Below are 20,892 nucleotides of genomic sequence, written 5' to 3'. Positions count from 1 at the left end.
TGAAGGAAAGGGAGGGAGGGAGGGAGCAAGCGAGAGGGAGGGAAAAATGTAAAAAGAGAAAAGAGAAAGAGAGCGACACAGATAAAGAAAGAGAGAGAGAGAGATTCATAAAGAGAGCGAAAGAAGCAGAGGCAGAGGGCAGTACTGATCTGGGGGGAATGATGGAACTTACATCCTGGTGGACAGTGGTCGCTGTGACGCATCCATTCATTCTGTCAGGAAGAAGATGAACTCATCATTTTGTTTTTACCTTTATCTTACTAGGCAAGTCAGTTAAGAACAAATTCTTATTTTCAATGACGGCCTAGGAACAGTGGGTTAACTGCCTGTTCAGGGGCAGAACGACAGATTTTGTACCTTGTCAGCTCGGGTTTTTTTTGAATTTGCAACCTTCCGGTTACTAGTCCAATGCTCTAACCACTAGGCTACCCTGCCTCCCCATCATGAGGAGATGAGGAGCCTTGGTCCTGCAACCAGACACACACACACAGACACACACACAGACAGACACACACACTCACACACAAATTCCAAATAGCATGGCAAAATCAACTCAATGTCACTTCAAACTGAGTTTCTTTTAACCACGTTCAATCAAGCTGAGAAGCAGATGTCTGTCTGTCAGACGATGACGGGGACCCAGAATGAGGGGAGATCAGTGACAGAGTGGGCAGTGCAGTTGTCAAACACAAGTGGTGCTTAAAATAGTCCCTCAACATGTAATCATCAATGGAATTCAGATACATTAAGCAAGGGAGAATACTGAATACCTCCATGGACATAGATGAGGGTGTTAGGAGTTTGTTGGTAGGGTGTCTAAGGTAAGCATGAGCGCTGTATGTTCTGGATAGGGTTTACACAATAGAAATCACATTGATATTATTTATGCTGAACAAAAATATGACTGCAACATGCAATAATTTAAAAATATTTTTACTAAGTTACAGGTCATATGAGGAGATCAGTCAATTGAAATAAATTCATCAGGCCATAATCTATGGATGTCACAAGACTGGGATACCTTAACAAATCTGGGCCTCACAATGGGCCTCAGGATCTCGTCACAGTATTTTTGTGCATTCAAATTGCTATCAGCAAACTGCTCACCCACACGACGCCATACACGTGGTCTAAGGTTGTGAGGCCGGTTGGATGTACTGCCAAATTCTCAAAAACAACGTTGGAGGCGGCTTATGGTAGAAAAATGAACATTCCATTCTCTGGCAACAGCTCTGGTAGACATTCCTGCAGTCAGCATGCCAATTGCCCGCTCCCGCAAAACTTGGGACATCTGTGGCAGAGTGTTGTGTGACAAAACTGTACATTTTAGAGTGGCCTTTTATTGTCCCCAGCACAAGGCGCACCTGTGTAATGATCATGCTGTTTAATCAGCTTCTTGATATTCCACACCTCTCAGGTGGGTGGAATATCTGGGCAAAGGACAAATACTCATGTAAACAATATTGTGCACAACATTTTAGAGAAATAAGCTTTTTGTGCCTATTGAAAATGTGTGGGATATTTTATTTCAGCTCATGAATCATCGAACCAACACTTTAAATGTTGCGTTTATATGTTTGTTAAGTGTATGTGGACATAGGACTTTTTATGTCCACTCAGATATTTTTTACAGAAGGTATTGATATTCGTTTCGATAAACATTTGCCTTAGCTGTGCTTGGTATTGTTGCGAGACCCCATGGATGCATTCATTAACCCTCTCTCGTGGAGTTATGGCAAGAATGTGGGATGGCTACATTTCTGAATGACAGACTCCTACCCCAAAGTCCTCGCAGAGGAAAAGGATGCGGTAACTTTGGCAACAGAATCGATGAAATGACGGCAGAGAACATTGACAGAGACCGAGGGAGAGAGAGGGAGGCGCGTAGCCAAACTGACTGGCAGCTGCAGGCATGCACAGAACTTTAACTTCTGAAAGTGACGCCACTGGCTACCGCTCCACCCCGTTACTTGCGACACAGAAAAGTTACTTATTCCGATACACTACTGCTCATTTGGCGATCGGAGCCAGCGCAACGGTTTATAGGACCACACCAGCGACAAGGCTCGGCACATAGAATCAAAAGTAAAGGAGATTTTTTTTCAAGAAAAGGAAAGTTTAAAAAATGCAAGTGCTCGCTGGCAAGAAACGCGTGTGAAGTTTTTCAAAACTGTCCGGCATCATGAGCCGACTGTCGTGCTTCGGTGTTCTTCTCAGGGCGTCTATTGTCCTATATCTGTTTCTCAAAGTAAGTGATTTATTTATATTTGACCAAAGAACATCTTGAAAATGTGTATTTAGGTCTTTCTAAAAACCACAATACTGTGTCATATATGAAGATGCCGAACATTGCACCTGTCGCGCCAGGGAGTCTAACTGTTATTTTGTCAACTCTGTTATCAGGTGGAAACACAATTTCACTGACGTAGGCTATTTACTAGTCTGTATATACATTATGTAGCCATGCATTTATAAACTAATTGAATAGTAATAATAATGGATTTATTTCCGATTTTCTGTCAAATCCATTGCTGGTCGTTCAATTTGAACGGTTGGATAATTAATTCAGTATATGGCAGTGTTTCTATTGTGCGATGAATAAGGTCTTGTCAGTATTGTATGCAATTCATGTCACTAATTAGTTATTACACTAACATTTAGTTTATTTATTGGCATGCAGTACCAGGATTTTCTGCATTTAGTTTTCTAATGTGACAGAATGTCATTGTTCATGTTTTTTTTTTTTTTACAAATGATTTCCTACAGAAAATGCAAAAATGCCTACTCTGGTAGTTGTTCTTGAGGTCTATTATTATTTGTTGTATTCTCAGGATTCTCTTTAAGCAATTTGACAATATTTTCGGATTTCTCATGGAGTCACCACCTGGTGCCTAGGGTATTTTAATGGCCAACTCAGAATGGTATCTGACTAGATTGGTCCCCAAGTCTTTATGGAGAGGGAGAGTGAGACTTGTATGTGAAGATGTGTGAGTCCAACACTAAGGGTTCAGGGATGGAATGAGGACTGTGGATGTGTGTTAGTGAATGTGTTAGTGTTAGTGTTAGTGTTAGTGTTAGTGTTAGTGTTAGTGTTAGCGTGTGTGTGTGTGTGTGTGTGTGTGTGTGTGTGTGTGTGTGTGTGTGTGTGTGTGTGTGTGTGTGTGTGTGTGTGTGTGTGTGTGTGTGTGTGTGTGTGTGTGTGTGTGTGTCAATGGAGGCTTGGGCGGTAGGCTTGGGCGGTATACGGTATATACCGTATACTGGCAAATTTGGAAAAAGCCACAGGATGGTTTTTCAATACCGTCAATACTGCTGTTGCAAAATGTAACGAAATGGGGAGGGACCTACCTGACTTTTTCCAATAGAAACCCTTGTTTGGACTAGCGATTACACCTCAGATCAGCTACATGCAGGCAAGAGTGTGCAAGGTAGTATCGAATGTGTCACTAGCTAGGTTTCTATCTAATTGGCGACAGATTTTAATGAAAATCTTTTAAATATGCATAAAGAAAATATGCCATTTTTCCCACCAGTGGTGTGTTTCAACCAAATGGACTTGTTGCAGATTAAAATCATTGCGTGACGACCTAGTGCTCACGAAAGGTACTTTTTCGCTTAAGTTTTCATGTATCGAATTAAAAACTAAAGTTCAATGTGTTTCCATTGCATTTTCAACTCCACCTTTCGTTTTGTCACAAAAACTGTTATATAGAAAATGTGCCTACTCTGGTCTTGGCACGTGCGCTCTAGCTAACAGCTAGCAGATACAGTGCAGATAGGCTGTGCTGGTAGGCTAGTCTACACGATGAGATTATTATGGATAAGAGTGAGTATATTTATTGGAAAGGAGCATCAAGCTCATCACCTTGCACATTCACCATCCTGTGAAGTTCATCATAATTTATTTAATCTGTAGTCTAATAAACTGCAAGCTTTCCCAAATCGTAGTGGGAGGACCACGCAACATGTGATCACATGACTCCCGAGTCGTAGTGGGAGGACCACGCAACATGTGATCACATGACTCCCGAGTCGTAGTGGGAGGACCACGCAACATGTGATCACATGACTCCCGAGTCGTAGTGGGAGGACCACGCAACATGTGATCACATGACTCCCGAGTCGTAGTGGGAGGACCACGCAACATGTGATCACATGACTCCCGAGTCGTAGTGGGAGGACCACGCAACATGTGATCACATCACTCCCAAGTTTACTTCGATATGATGGTTATTATATCAATATTTGCACATAAAGTTGTTTCCACCTCCATTTCACACATCATTAATTTTACAGACACAAAACGTCCCCACCATGTCGAGCAAACAAATGATCTGTCTACATTTATAAAATTGTAACAAAACTTCCAGTTTCCATCACAGCTGTTTTGATTTTTCTTTATAGTGTATATGACCTTACTCACATAAAATGTGTGGATGGAAATGGGGTTACTGTCTGTAACTTTCATTTGTCTCTCGACCTGTACACCTACGTTCTAAAAGTATTTTTGTAGGCTAGGTTGTATCAACTGTTGGACTGATGATTACACCCTAGATCAGCTAGATGCAGGCAAGCGTAGCCTAGTGGTTAGAGCGTTGGACTAGTAACCGGAAGGTTGCGAGTTCAAACCCCCGAGCTGACAAGGTACAAATCTGTCGTTCTGCCCCTGAACAGGCAGTTAACCCACTGTTCCCAAGCCGTCATTGAAAATAAGAATATGTTCTTAACTGACTTGCCTGGTTAAATAAAGGTAAAATTTTAAAAAAATTAAAGAGTGTGCAAGGTGGTATTGAATGTGTCACTGTCTGTGTGTGCACCCACATTGTAAACTTTAATTCAGAGGCTAAGTTGTAGCAACCTCATGAGGGATACAGAGCAAATTCAAGTATCATGTTGTAGCCTGAACCTATCTTTGTTTTAGTGAGCTGGGTGAATGGAATACATTCTATGACAGTTATCCTATATGCTGTACTAGAAATAAGGCCATGCACATAAAAAACATGGTCCTCTCTATTCGTGAGTGGCACTGACTGCCACTGGTGCGTGTGTATGCGCGTACGCGTGTGTGTGTGTGTGTGTGTGTGTGTGTGTGTGTGTGTGTGTGTGTGTGTGTGTGTGTGTGTGTGTGTGTGTGTGTGTGTGTGTGTGTGTGTGTGTGTGTGTGTGTGTCTGACTGAGTGAGAGTGCTGTGCTGGTATCCTGACAGGTTATCTTTTATAATATATAGACTACAGGAGTAACACTTCAGGTAGAGATGACGGAGAGTCATGGTTAACACTTTACATTGGCATATCACGTTAAACTATAGTACCTTTACGATTCCATAAACTGTGTTTATTATTACAGGATAATTACATAGGTTTTTCTACTGGTAGCTACTGTCGTATAACACGGAACCCAAACCGGCTGTGTGCGTGCGCCATTGTGCGCTATTGTGCATACATTTATTTAGTCCCCCTACACCAAACGCGATCATGACATGCAGGTTAAAATATCAAAATATCATAACCAATTACATTAATTTGGGGACAGGTTGACAGGTTGAAAACCATTAAACATGTATGGCAATTTAACTAGTTATCTTGCACTTTCTAGCTAATGTGTCCTATTTAGCTAGCTTGCTGTTGCTACCTAATTTGTCCTGGGATATAAACATTGAGTTGTTATTTTACCTGAAATGCACAACGTCCTCTACTCCGACCATTAATTCACACATAAAACGGCCAACCGAATCGTTTCTAGTCCTCTTTCCTCCTTCTATGCTTTTTCATCTTTGAATTTATATGGTGATTGGCATCTATACTTTCATAGTATTACCACAACAACCGGCAAAACATTTTGTCTTTCAATCACCCACGTGGGTATAACCAATGAGGAGATGGCATGTGGGTACCTGCTTCTATAAACCAATGAGGAGATCGGAGAGGCAGGACTTTCAGCGCGATCTGCGTCAGAAATAGAAAGGAGTTCTATTTTATCCCTTGGCAACTCAGACACTCGTTGGCGCGAGCAGTGTGGTCGCAATAATTGAATAACATGGATTTCTACATTTATTTTGCGACGCTCGCGCACGCGACGTGTCCGTTCTGATCAGCATGTCAGACTGATATCGCAGTGATGTCATGTTATACTTTGTAAGTGATAGTGCGGTAGTTAGGACACAGGATTTGAAAAGCATTCTTCTTATAAAAAGTTGCTTGGGTGACAAGCTGTGGTTTGGTGTTTCTTCCCAGCCTCTTCCCAGCCTCCTCCCAGCCTAACAGGTTAAAGGTGATGAGGAAGGGATGTGGTAAGGCGAAGCCTTAATGATACCTTGCCAACTTCTATGAAGAGTACATACAGTGGTCAGTAATGGGAACAGTCCATGGTACATTTGCAAAACAGACTTTTAACCCTGCTACTATAACACAGGAAGAAGAGGGGAACTGCAAAATATTTAATGGGAAGTTGACACAATCGGTCAGTCAGTATATGCGTTCTGCTAATTATTTGAAGGGGTAGAAGAAAAAGGAGAAATGGAAGTGCTGAGAGGAGTGAAAGAGCTCTGGGAGGAATGTAATGTTGGGCAACGGATTCTTTCCAAAGTGGATCGTGCCAATAGTGATTGGCCGTATGATAATGGATTTATAGAGATTAACGAAGCTTTATTTTAAACAACAACATTTTGGATATAGGGTTGTTTGTTGAACAGAATTCTTCACTGATATTGTCAGATACTACTGCACTATTGGAGCTAGGAACACAAGCATTTTGATACACCCACAATAACATCTGCTAAAAATATGTGACCAATAACATTTGATTTGATTGGATATTACTTCACATAAACTCCATGTTTCTCTCTCACATTAGCCTCAGATCGTTTACAGTCATTAAGGAACAATGTTTGAAATGAGGAAAAGCTGTGAGAAATAGAATCCTACTATTGCAGCCATTTGAAAGAGCACACTATGCTGGCCCCTGGGGAATTATGGAAGGCTTTGACATTAGGATCCTTATGTGGTTGAGAGTGGGACCCCATCGATAGCTCTCTGGTCCTGCTAACCATGGTTGTGTGTGTGTGGGAGTGTGTGTGTCTGTGGGTGTGTGATATAACAACGTCTGACAGTGCCACCAAAGGGCTGAATTATCAAATCAAATCCAATGTTATTAGTCACATGAGGGGGAATAGGTTAATGTCGTGCCCGCTTCATGACTGTCATGGTGTGCTTGGACCACGTTAGTGTTTTGGTGATGTGGACACCAAGGAACTTGAAGCTCTCAACCTGCTCCACTACAGCCCTGTTGATGAGAATGGGGGCGTGCTCGGTCATCCTTTTCCTGTAGTCCTCAATCATCTACTTTGTCTTGATCACGTTGAGGGAGAGGATGTTGTCCTGGCACCACACGCAAAATCGGCAAATTTAATGATGGTGAGTCGTGGAGTTTTGCCTGGCCGTGCAGTCATGAGTGAACAGGGAGTACTGGAGGGGGCTGCGCACTCACCCCTGAGGGGCCCCTGTGTTGAGAATCAGCGTGGCGGATGTGTTGTTACCTACCCTTACCACCTGGGGGCGGCCCGTCAGGAAGTCCAGGATCCAGTTACAGTGGGAGGTATTTAGTCCCAGGGTCCTTAGCTTATTGATGAGCTTTGAGGGCACTATGGTGTCGAATGCTGAGCTGTAGTCAATGAATAGCATTCTCACATAGGTGTTCCTTTTGTCCAGGTGAGAAAGGGCAGTGTGGAGTGCAGTAGAGACTGCATTATATGTGGATCTGTTGGGGTGGTATGCGAATTGCAGTGGGTCTAGGGTTTCTGGGATGATGGTGTTGATGTGAGCCATGACCAGCCTTTCAAAGCACTTCATGGCTACAGACGTGAGTGCTACGGGTTGGTAGTCATTTAGGCACGATACCTTCTGTTCTTGGGCACAAGCACTATGGTGGTCTGCTTACAACATGTTGGTATTACAGACTCGGACAGGAAGAAGTTGAAAATGTCAGTGAAGACACTTGCCAGTTGGTCAGCACATGCTCGCAGTACACGTCCTGGTAATCTGTCTGGCCCTGCGGCCTTGAGAATGTTGACCTGTTTAAAGGTCTTACTCACATCGGCTGCAGAGAGCGTGATCACACAGTCTTCCGGAATAGCTGGTGCTCTCATGCATGTTCCAGTGTTATTTGCCTCAAAGCGAGGATAGAAGTAGTTTAGCTCGTCCGGTAGGCTCATGTCACTGGGCAGGTCTTGGCTGTGCTTCCCTTTGTAGTCTGTAATGGTTTGCAAGCCCTGCCACATCCGACGAGCGTCAGAGCCGCTATAGTACGACTTGATCTTAGTCCTGTATTGTCACTTTGCCTCTCACTCTTTCCCTCACTTTCTCTCTCTTTTGCTCCCTTTGTATATTCTGTTTTCCTCCATACTGACTACATTGCTCACTCTCTTCCCCACTTTCTCATCCTTCCCCTCCCCCTTTTTCCTACCGTTTCCATCTCTATGTCCTCCTCTCGCCTACTGTGTGTTGTCCTGTCTGTTCCTATCCCCGAGCATCCTGCAGGGAGGGGGACCAGGAATCTGTTTGTTGACAGGAAGTTTGCGGAGGACTGCAATTCTCGTTAAAGCATCCCCACAGGTAGTGACAGGTACATGTCAGGATAGTTGCCCTCGTTCCCTTCTGGGAGCCCAATGAAAGGACATGTAAAACGCTGAGGGAGTGATGAAACTGATAGGTTGACATTGGATCTGAAGTGCATCCAGTTTCCCCATTCGCCCCTAGGGTTCCATCTCTGTGCCCCCCTCTCTCCTACCGTTTCCATATCTGTGCCCTCCTCTCTCGTACCGTTTCCATCTCTGTGCCTTCCTCTCTTCTACCGTTTCCATCTCTGTGCCCTCGTCTCTCCTTCCGTTTCCATGTCTGTGCCCTCCTCTCTCCTACCGTTTCCATTTCTGTGGCATCTGCTACAGTTTCCATCTCTGTGCCCCCCTCTCTCCTACAGTTTCCATCTCTGTGCCCCCCTCTCTCCTACAGTTTCCATCTCTGTGCCCCCCTCTCTCCTACAGTTTCCATCTCTGTGCCTCCCTCTCTCCTACAGTTTCCATCTTGGGTTTTAAGTTTGTGAGACTTGCTGGCATGATATATGATAATAGATAAACGTGAGAGAGTGTGTTTTCATATTGAAATGCTGAAAATGTATGTAGTAAAAGCAGAAGGGAAGTTAACATTCAAACAGGTAAGTAAACTGGTTCACCTGTTCCAGTATCAATCATCAATCTTCAGAAGTCATTCATTTGTATTGATTGAAACTTCCAGCACCCAACCAAACAAGAAAACAGCCTAATGATAGGTGTTCACATTTGCATTTATTTAATAACAATGAACTTTGCATGTGATTTGTATACATGTGATTTGTATACATGTGATTTGTATACAGGATTTCATACAGGATTTCCGATGGCAGTATCGTCATGGCCTTTCAGATCAAATAGTCTTGTGTGTGGGTGGTGAGACATTAGCTACAGTTAGGAAAGAGACTGTTTGCTGAGTCACGGCTTAACCCTCAGCAAGAAAACCCGGGAAAAGTACATTGCTTGGCATGAGTTTGTCATGGAATGGATAGCCTCGTCTGTGCCTCTGTGTGTGTGTGTGTGTGTGTGTGTGTGTGTGTGTGTGTGTGTGTGTGTGTGTGTGTGTGTGTGTGTGTGTGTGTGTGTGTGTGTGTGTGTGTGTGTGTGTGTGTGTGTGTGTGTGTGTGTGTGTGTGTGTGTGTGTGTGAGAAATGTCTTCTTTGCCCATAAACTCTTTAATGGTGGGAAAATGGTGAATGGATAGCCTCGTCTGTTTGGGCGTCAGTCAGTCCACCATGACATCTTTCTGGCCAGAGGTTGTTACGTATGTAGCAGTGTACAGGATTCTGCCTCATCTACTGTACATTTACGGGTGGTTTCCTGGACGCAGATGAAGCCCAATCCTGGACTAAAAGCAAGGTCGCGCGCACACAGCTAAGGGTCAGATGGGGACAGACGAATGCACACGGCTAAGGGTCAGATGGGGACAGACGAATGCACACGGCTAAGGTTCAGATGGGGACAGACGAATGTACACGGCTAAGGGTCAGTTGGGGACAGACGAATGCACACGGCTAAGGTTCAGTTGGGGACAGACGAATGCACACGGCTAAGGTTCAGTTGGGGACAGACGAATGCACACGGCTAAGGTTCAGTTGGGGACAGACGAATGCACACGGCTAAGGGTCAGATGGGGACAGACGAATGCACACGGCTAAGGTTCAGTTGAGGACAGACGAATGCACACGGCTAAGGTTCAGTTGGGGACAGACGAATGCACACGGCTAAGGGTCAGATGGGGACAGACGAATGCACACGGCTAAGGTTCAGTTGGGGACAGACGAATGCACACGGCTAAGGGTCAGATGGGGACAGACGAATGCACACGGCTAAGGGTCAGTTGGGGACAGACGAATGCACAAGGCTAAAGGACAGATGGGGACAGACGAATGCACACGGCTAAGGTTCAGTTGGGGACAGACGAATGCACACGGCTAAGGGTCAGTTGGGGACAGACGAATGCACACGGCTAAGGTTCAGTTGGGGACAGACGAATGCACACGGCTAAGGGTCAGATGGGGACAGACGAATGCACACGGCTAAGGTTCAGTTGGGGACAGACGAATGCACACGGCTAAGGGTCAGTTGGGGACAGACGAATGCACACGGCTAAGGTTCAGTTGGGGACAGACGAATGCACACGGCTAAGGTTCAGTTGGGGACAGACGAATGCACACGGCTAAGGGTCAGATGGGGACAGACGAATGCACATGGCTAAGGTTCAGTTGGGGACATACGAATGCACACGGCTAAAGGACAGATGGGGACAGACGAATGCACACGGCTAAGGTTCAGTTGGGGACAGACGAATGCACACGGCTAAGGGTCAGTTGGGGACAGACGAATGCACACGGCTAAGGTTCAGTTGGGGACAGACGAATGCACACGGCTAAGGGTCAGTTGGGGACAGACGAATGCACACGGCTAAGGGTCAGTTGGGGACAGACGAATGCACACGGCTAAAGGACAGATGGGGACAGACGAATGCACACGGCTAAGGTTCAGTTGGGGACAGACGAATGCACACGGCTAAGGTTCAGTTGGGGACAGACGAATGCACACGGCTAAGGGTCAGATGGGGACAGACGAATGCACACGGCTAAGGTTCAGTTGGGGACAGACGAATGCACACGGCTAAGGGTCAGTTGGGGACAGACGAATGCACACGGCTAAGGTTCAGTTGGGGACAGACGAATGCACACGGCTAAGGTTCAGTTGGGGACAGACGAATGCACACAGCTAAAGGTCAGATGGGGACAGACGAATGCACACGGCTAAGGTTCAGTTGGGGACAGACGAATGCACACGGCTAAGGGACAGATGGGGACAGACGAATGCACACGGCTAAGGGTCAGATGGGGACAGACGAATGCACGCGGCTAAGGTTCAGTTGGGGACAGACGAATGCACACGGCTAAGGGTCAGTTGGGGACAGACGAATGCACACGGCTAAGGTTCAGTTGGGGACAGACGAATGCACATGGCTAAGGGTCAGTTGGTGACAGACGAATGCACACGGCTAAGGTTCAGTTGGGGACAGACGAATGCACACGGCTAAGGGACAGATGGGGACAGACGAATGCACACGGCTAAGGGTCAGATGGGGACAGACGAATGCACGCGGCTAAGGTTCAGTTGGGGACAGACGAATGCACACGGCTAAGGGTCAGTTGGGGACAGACGAATGCACACGGCTAAGGTTCAGTTGGGGACAGACGAATGCACACGGCTAAGGGTCAGTTGGGGACAGACGAATGCATACGGCTAAGGGTCAGTTGGGGACAGACGAATGCACACAGCTAAGGTTCAGTTGAGGACAGACGAATGCACACGGCTAAGGTTCAGTTGGGGACAGACGAATGCACACGGCTAAGGTTCAGTTGGGGACAGACGAATGCACACGGCTAAGGGTCAGATGGGGACAGACGAATGCACGCGGCTAAGGTTCAGTTGGGGACAGACGAATGCACACGGCTAAGGGTCAGTTGGGGACAGACGAATGCACACGGCTAAGGTTCAGTTGGGGACAGATGAATGCACACGGCTAAGGGTCAGTTGGGGACAGACGAATGCACACGGCTAAGGGTCAGTTGGGGACAGACGAATGCACACGTTCAGTTGGGGACAGACGAATGCACACGGCTAAGGGTCAGTTGGGGACATACGAATGCACACGGCTAAGGTTCAGTTGGGGACAGACGAATGCACACGGCTAAGGGTCAGATGGGGACAGACGAATGCACACGGCTAAGGTTCAGTTGGGGACAGACGAATGCACACGGCTAAGGGACAGATGGGGACAAACGAATGCACACGGCTAAGGTTCAGTTGGGGACAGACGAATGCACACGGCTAAGGGTCAGATGGGGACAGACGAATGCACACGGCTAAGGTTCAGTTGGGGACAGACGAATGCACACGGCTAAAGGACAGATGGGGACAGACGAATGCACACGGCTAAGGTTCAGTTGGGGACAGACGAATGCACACGGCTAAGGGTCAGTTGGGGACAGACGAATGCACACGGCTAAGGTTCAGTTGGGGACAGACGAATGCACACGGCTAAGGGTCAGATGGGGACAGACGAATGCACACGGCTAAGGTTCAGTTGGGGACAGACGAATGCACACGGCTAAGGGTCAGTTGGGGACAGACGAATGCACACGGCTAAGGTTCAGTTGGGGACAGACGAATGCACACGGCTAAGGTTCAGTTGGGGACAGACGAATGCACACGGCTAAGGGTCAGATGGGGACAGACGAATGCACGCGGCTAAGGTTCAGTTGGGGACAGACGAATGCACACGGCTAAGGGTCAGTTGGGGACAGACGAATGCACACGGCTAAGGTTCAGTTGGGGACAGACGAATGCACACAGCTAAGGTTCAGTTGAGGACAGATGAATGCACACGGCTAAGGGTCAGTTGGGGACAGACGAATGCACACGGCTAAGGGTCAGTTGGGGACAGACGAATGCACACGGCTAAGGGTCAGTTGGGGACAGACGAATGCACACGGCTAAGGTTCAGTTGGGGACAGACGAATGCACACGGCTACGGGTCAGATGGGGACAGACGAATGCACACGGCTAAGGTTCAGTTGGGGACAGACGAATGCACACGGCTAAGGGACAGATGGGGACAAACGAATGCACACGGCTAAGGTTCAGTTGGGGACAGACGAATGCACACGGCTAAGGGTCAGATGGGGACAGACGAATGCACACGGCTAAGGTTCAGTTGGGGACAGACGAATGCACACGGCTAAAGGACAGATGGGGACAGACGAATGCACACGGCTAAGGTTCAGTTGGGGACAGACGAATGCACACGGCTAAGGGTCAGTTGGGGACAGACGAATGCACACGGCTAAGGTTCAGTTGGGGACAGACGAATGCACACGGCTAAGGGTCAGATGGGGACAGACGAATGCACACGGCTAAGGTTCAGTTGGGGACAGACGAATGCACACGGCTAAGGGTCAGTTGGGGACAGACGAATGCACACGGCTAAGGTTCAGTTGGGGACAGACGAATGCACACGGCTAAGGTTCAGTTGGGGACAGACGAATGCACACAGCTAAAGGTCAGATGGGGACAGACGAATGCACACGGCTAAGGTTCAGTTGGGGACAGACGAATGCACACGGCTAAGGTTCAGATGGGGACAGACGAATGCACACGGCTAAGGGTCAGATGGGGACAGACGAATGCACGCGGCTAAGGTTCAGTTGGGGACAGACGAATGCACACGGCTAAGGGTGCACACGGCTAAGGTTCAGTTGGGGACAGACGAATGCACACGGCTAAGGTTCAGTTGGGGACAGACGAATGCACATGGCTAAGGGTCAGTTGGGGACAGACGAATGCACACGGCTAAGGTTCAGTTGGGGACAGACGAATGCACACGGCTAAGGGACAGATGGGGACAGACGAATGCACACGGCTAAGGGTCAGATGGGGACAGACGAATGCACGCGGCTAAGGTTCAGTTGGGGACAGACGAATGCACACGGCTAAGGGTCAGTTGGGGACAGACGAATGCACACGGCTAAGGTTCAGTTGGGGACAGACGAATGCACACGGCTAAGGGTCAGTTGGGGACAGACGAATGCATACGGCTAAGGTTCAGTTGGGGACAGACGAATGCACACAGCTAAGGTTCAGTTGAGGACAGACGAATGCACACGGCTAAGGTTCAGTTGGGGACAGACGAATGCACACGGCTAAGGGTCAGATGGGGACAGACGAATGCACGCGGCTAAGGTTCAGTTGGGGACAGACGAATGCACACGGCTAAGGGTCAGTTGGGGACAGACGAATGCACACGGCTAAGGTTCAGTTGGGGACAGACGAATGCACACAGCTAAGGTTCAGTTGAGGACAGATGAATGCACACGGCTAAGGGTCAGTTGGGGACAGACGAATGCACACGGCTAAGGGTCAGTTGGGGACAGACGAATGCACACGGCTAAGGGTCAGTTGGGGACAGACGAATGCACACGGCTAAGGTTCAGTTGGGGACAGACGAATGTACACGGCTAAGGGTCAGATGGGGACAGACGAATGCACACGGCTAAAGTTCAGTTGGGGACAGACGAATGCACACGGCTAAGGGACAGATGGGGACAGACGAATGCACACGGCTAAGGGTCAGATGGGGACAGACGAATGCACACAGCTAAGGTTCAGTTGGGGACAGACGAATGCACACGGCTAAGGGTCAGTTGGGGACAGACGAATGCACACGGCTAAGGGTCAGTTGGGGACAGACGAATGCACACGGCTAAGGGTCAGTTGGGGACAGACGAATGCACACGGCTAAGGTTCAGTTGGGGACAGACGAATGCACACGGCTACGGGTCAGATGGGGACAGACGAATGCACACGGCTAAGGTTCAGTTGGGGACAGACGAATGCACACGGCTAAGGGACAGATGGGGACAAACGAATGCACACGGCTAAGGTTCAGTTGGGGACAGACGAATGCACACGGCTAAGGGTCAGATAGGGACAGACAAATGCACACGGCTAAGGGTCAGATGGGGACAGACGAATGCACACGGCTAAGGGTCAGATGGGGACAGACGAATGCACACGGCTAAGGGTCAGATGGGGACAGAAGACTTATGAGCAAATGTTTTACTGTACTTTGTTTTCAAATTGTGCCACAAGAACATTGGTTGAATTCCTCTCTCCATTTACACGATCACAGACCTTTGAAGTCATGTTTGGTGATACAACTGACATGTTATCTGTGCTGACATGTTATCTGTGCTGCCTTGAGGAAATCAGAACGTATTAAGCCTGCTCTCAGACAGCCAGAGATGCCTGTGTCCATCGCAGAGATGCCTGTGTCCAACGCGGGTCAAAAGTGCTGCTGTCACACAATTGGCTGTATCAAGTGTGCTTTTGTGGAATGCTGCCTTCCCCCTCCCCCATCCCCAACAGAACCCAGACAGGCCACTTCCAAGTTAATTGCCCCAAACATGTTGTCTTTGAACGGGCCTGACCAAAATACCCAGTGCTACAGCCACATGGAAATGAGAGACGAGCTACTCTGACTGACTGACGCAAAACTCGTACTGTCAGCAGATGGCTATAGCACGCACTATCACTCACTATCACGCACTATCACTCACTATCACGCACTATCACTCACTATCACGCACTATCACTCACTATCACGCACTATCACGCACTATCACGCACTATCATGCATTAGCACGCACTATCATGCACTATCACGCACTATCACTCACTATCACTCACTATCACGCACTATCACTCACTATCACACACTATCACTCACTATCACGCACTATCACTCACTATCACTCACTATCATGCACTATCACGCACTATCACACACTATCACACACTATCACACACTATCACGCTCTATCACTCACTATCACGCACGATCACTCACTATCACGCACTATCACTCACTATCACGCACTATCACTCACTATCACGAACGATCACTCACTATCACGCACTATCACTCACTATCACTCACTATCACGCACTATCACTCACTATCATGCACTATCACGCACTATCACTCACTATCACGCACTATTACTCACTATCACGCACTATCACGCACGATCACGCACTATCACGCACTATCACTCACTATCACACACTATCACACACTATCACTCACTATCACGCACTATCACGTACTATCACTCACTATAACTCACTATCATGCACTATCACTCACTATCACGCACTATCACTCACTATCACGCACTATCACTCGTGGCTTAGGAGGGGTGTCCACCGCCATATTTTACAGTAGGTATGAGGTTCTTTTCTGCTCATACGTTCTCATTTCAACACCAAACCCACCACTGGTGTGTGTGGCCAAATAGCTTCATTTTCATGTCATCTGACCAAAGCACCGGTTCCAATCCAAGAGCCAATGACTTTAACAAACTCCAGACTTTTACATTTGTTGGAAGACATAAAAATAGAGCTCTTTAGCCACACACACCAGTGGTGGGTTTTGTCATCAAAATAGAAGGCATGAGCAGAAAGAAAAAACATACCTACATTAAAATATGCTGATGGATCTTTGACGTTATGGGGCTATTTTACTTTACCAAGTACCAGGACATTTTAGCCAAAAACCTAGTTGTCTCTGCCAGGAGGCTGAAACTTGACCGCAAGTGAATCTTCCATCAAGACAATGACCCCCAGAGCACACATCAAAATCCACAAAGAATTGGCCTCAAAATAAACATTTTGCAATGGCCATCTCTGTCTCCAGACTTGAAATTGAAGAGGACAGTCCATAAGTGCAGAATAAGAATATTAAGGATCTGGAAGGATTCTGTTTGTAGGAATGGTCTAAGATGCCTCCCAATGTGTTCTCAAATTCATAAAACATTTTAGAAAAAGGCTCAGTGCCGTTATCCTCGCAATGTGAGGGATTGAAAGGAATTGAAAACGGGTCTCAATAATATTTTCCAGAAAAAAAGTATTACTTGTTAAACAAAATCATTCTCTGAGTAATTGTATAAGTATTAAATAATATAACTTCCCAAATAGTATTTGCATTTTTGCTCATCTTTATCAAGGGTGTCAATAATTTCACACCCCACTGTATATGATACTCTGTTTCTGTGGTCATTTGCCCTCAGGACCTGTCTGGGACCACGTGTGGTGCTGTGGTAGTTTGCTCTCAGGACCTGTCTAGGACAACGTGTGGTGCTGTGGTAGTTTGCTCTCAGGACCTGTCTAGGACAACGTGTGGTGCTGTGATAGTTTGCTCTCAGGACCTGTCTAGGACCACGTGTGGTGCTGTGATAGTTTGCTCTCAGGACCTGTCTAGGACCACGTGTGGTGCTGTGGTAGTTTGCTCTCAGGACCTGTCTGGGACCACGTGTGGTGCTGTGGTAGTTTGCTCTCAGGACCTGTCTAGGACCACGTGTGGTGCTGTGGTAGTTTGCTCTCAGGATCTGTCTAGGACCACGTGTGGTGCTGTGATAGTTTGCTCTCAGGACCTGTCTAGGACCATGTGTGGTGCTGTGGTAGTTTGCCCTCAGGACCTGTCTAGGACAACGTGTGGTGCTGTGGTAGTTTGCTCTCAGGACCTGTCTGGGACCACGTGTGGTGCTGTGGTAGTTTGCCCTCAGGACCTGTCTGGGACCATGTGTGGTGCTGTGGTAGTTTGCCCTCAGGACCTGTCTAGGACCACGTGTGGTGCTGTGGAAGTTTACCCTCAGGACCTGTCTGGGACCACGTGTGGTGCTGTGGTAGTTTGCTCTCAGGACCTGTCTAGGACAACGTGTGGTGCTGTGGTAGTTTGCCCTCAGGACATGTCTGGGACCACGTGTGGTGCTGTGGTAGTTTGCTCTCAGGACCTGTCTAGGACAACGTGTGGTGCTGTGGTAGTTTGCTCTCAGGACCTGTCTGGGACCACGTGTGGTGCTGTGGTAGTTTGCTCTCAGGACCTGTCTAGGACCACGTGTGGTGCTGTGGTAGTTTGCTCTCAGGACCTGTCTAGGACCACGTGTGGTGCTGTGGTAGTTTGCTCTCAGGACCTGTCTAGGACCACGTGTGGTGCTGTGGTAGTTTGCTCTCAGGACCTGTCTAGGACCACGTGTGGTGCTGTGGTAGTTTGACACAGGTGTCATAAACACAAACACCCTGTTGTCCGCTGTTTGCTGGGCTGCCTGGCTGCTGTCTTTGCGTGAGTGGGGCTGCAGCTGGGCCAGTAACCTGAGCAGGAAGCAGCAGTGCTAAATGGTTATACATTAAGGGCAGATAGGCATCTCAGCACAGCACTGTACCACACAGTACACTACAGTACTATAGTACAGAACCTCCAGGCTGTGACGCTAAATACCACCCAGCTGATTTCCATAGTTCCCGATCAGAGCCGCGATAGCAGGTGTGGGACATTAGTGTAGTAGGAGGTGGGATGGGGAAAACATACAGCTACAGCGCCTTCATAAAGTATTCACACCCCTTTACTTTTTACATGTTTTGTTGTGTTACAGCCTTCATTTTAAATAGAGTAAATGGAGATTTTGTGTCTCTGGCCTACACACAATACCCTATAATGTTAAAGTGGAGTTATGTTTTTAGAAATCCACTGAAGGTCAAAAACGTGTCTTTTATTTTTAATACTTCAATTAGATTACAAATAAGGGACTTTCCATTTTAATTGACTAATTTGGGCCAAAGTAGTGACTGGCTAAACCCCGACTGGAAAACAATCCCCCTGACAGCGCCTCTGTCACATCTGCCAGCCATGTCTACTGAGTCCAGGAAACTCAACACAACAGAGAGGCACATTTTTTTATGCATAATCATCAAACAGACTGTGCATTGAGCTCTCTCTGGGGAACGTGGTTTGACAACTTTACTGGCTCTTCTGTTAAAAAGGGTTCTCCTAAAACCTTTATCTTATCTTCTACACAGCTACAGTCCAAAGACAGAACGATGGATTCAGAACGTTTCAATCCGTACTGTGGTGTTACAGCTTTTCAAGTTGTAAATGTGGTCTCAAATATACCATTGTAAAATGGATTTGGGTTGTAAACGGTTCAAATGTGATTGCTGTTGTGGAGTGTTAGATGGGTGTGCTATCACCTAGTCACAGCCATCCATTTTGTTGTTGTCTCCATCGGCCTTCAACGTATGACTACCATAGAAAAACCATGGGTGCAATTAATTTTTGGCAGATACAAAATGTCTGCCTGAACACTGCAGAATCACTGCCAGAAACAGACTGGCATACAGAGATAGTAAGATTTATAAGCTCCAAGCCTGTATAATACATGTGCTGTGAATTAGGGTTGCACATTTTGGGGATTGTTCAGAGGTGGAAACTTCCGTTTGGAATTAACAGGAATATATGGGAATTAATGGGAATATATGGAAATTAATGGAAATATATGCAAATTAATATGAATAACATTTAAATGTAGATGTTTTTTGCTGCAACGTTCGTCGTTGGGAGAAAGAGAGGAGGACCAAAGCGCAGCGTGGTAAGTGTTCATCTTGTTTTAATAAGAAATACTGAACAAAACAAACAGTCCTGACCAGTGAACCAAAACACAGAACAGAAAATAAGCACCCACAACTCAAAAGTGAAACCAGGCTACCTAAGTATGGTTCTCAATCAGGGACAACTATTGACAGCTGCTTCTAATTGAGAACCATACCAGGCCAAACACAGAAATCCCAAATCATAGAAAAAAGAACATAGACAACCCACCCAACTCACGCCCTGACCATACTAAAACAAAGACATAACCAAAATAACTAAGGTCAGAACGTGACATTTGCATTGGAAATATTTACCATGTCATATGGAGACAGAAACATAAACCTTTTACCAGATATAATTGCAAGTGATTAAATCCTTCCAATAAATTAAAAAAAACAATTTAGTTATGAATTGAACTTTAATTAAATGAGTTGACTCTTCACATGGGATGATTTCACTGAACAACAAAAGAAAGGGAATATTGAATGATCCCCAATGATTCATCGCATTTTCCAAAAACGTTTTCAACATCATCTGTAAAAATGTTTCAACCCTTGTATTGGTCAGCCTGTTGCGTGCTTTGGTGTGTGTGTGTTCCCAAACATGGACCAAACAACGACCAGTTGCGCTCTGAGGCGGCTGATGTTGGTGGGATCTGGAGGATGATGGAGGCAACAGGGTAAAGAGCCTCAGATCCACAAAGTCCCTTCCAGCAGGTGGCTGATGAGATATGTTGGTACGACAGCCATACTGCATCTCCATCCCAAAGCCCTTGCTTGGATGTGTACCTCGCCAGACTGCCAAAAATCTTGCCCTCATCCAGGCCAAGGTGGCAAGACACGGTAGTGATGACACCATAGGCCTTGTCGATCTCTGCACCAGACAGGATGCTCTTGCCAGCATACCGTTGAAGGTTGGAGTTAGGTTGGAGTCATTAAAACTTGTTTTTCAACCACTCCACAAATTTCTTGTTAACAAACTATAGTTTTGGCAGGTCAGTTAGGACGTCTACTCTGTGCATGACACAAGTAATTTTTCCAACCATTGTTTACAGACAGATTATTTCACTTATAATTCACAGTATCACAATTCCAGTGGGTCATAAGGGTTTACATACACTAAGTTGACTGTGCCTTTAAACAGCTTGGAAAATTCCAGAAAATGATGTCATGGCTTTAGAAGCTTCTGATAGGCTAATTGACATAATTTGAGTCAATTGGAGGTGTACCTGTGGATGTATTTCAAGGCCTACCTTCAAACGCAGTGCCTCTTTTGCTTGACA

At 46.6% G+C, this 20,892-nt stretch overlaps 1 protein-coding gene and 1 long non-coding RNA gene across 53 annotated transcripts in view; both read left to right on the top strand.

The window, feature by feature from the left end:
* Positions 1 to 1,976: 1,976 nt before the first annotated feature.
* The window catches only part of LOC118359331 (receptor-type tyrosine-protein phosphatase eta-like), a 104,217-nt gene continuing 85,301 nt past the window's right edge, over positions 1,977 to 20,892 (top strand). For 21 of the 50 annotated variants that reach the window (XM_052480650.1, XM_052480635.1, XM_052480653.1 and 18 more), the window contains exon 1: positions 1,978 to 2,248. In XM_052480650.1, the coding sequence (XP_052336610.1) occupies positions 2,183 to 2,248 (66 nt within the window). In that variant the 5' untranslated portion in view covers positions 1,978 to 2,182. Of the gene's footprint in view, positions 2,249 to 20,892 lie in introns of all 50 variants that reach the window. The other 29 variants (XM_052480660.1, XM_052480661.1, XM_052480662.1 and 26 more) reach the window with 11 other exon arrangements.
* Positions 2,255 to 14,254, top strand: LOC127912059 (uncharacterized). Of its 3 annotated transcripts, XR_008080322.1 has the most exons (4): positions 2,255 to 10,261; positions 12,565 to 13,334; positions 13,405 to 13,754; positions 14,016 to 14,254. It is a non-coding gene; the product is annotated as an uncharacterized LOC127912059 (long non-coding RNA). The 3 variants fall into 3 exon arrangements; XR_008080321.1 differs by having other exon boundaries at positions 12,565 to 13,754; XR_008080323.1 differs by lacking the exons at positions 12,565 to 13,334; positions 13,405 to 13,754; positions 14,016 to 14,254 and adding exons at positions 10,507 to 11,136; positions 11,242 to 12,172.

The sequence above is a fragment of the Oncorhynchus keta genome, chromosome 26 (assembly GCF_023373465.1).
Source record: "Oncorhynchus keta strain PuntledgeMale-10-30-2019 chromosome 26, Oket_V2, whole genome shotgun sequence".
In the NCBI taxonomy this organism is placed as follows: domain Eukaryota; kingdom Metazoa; phylum Chordata; class Actinopteri; order Salmoniformes; family Salmonidae; genus Oncorhynchus; species Oncorhynchus keta.
This window is presented reverse-complemented; position numbering and strand designations above follow the sequence as displayed.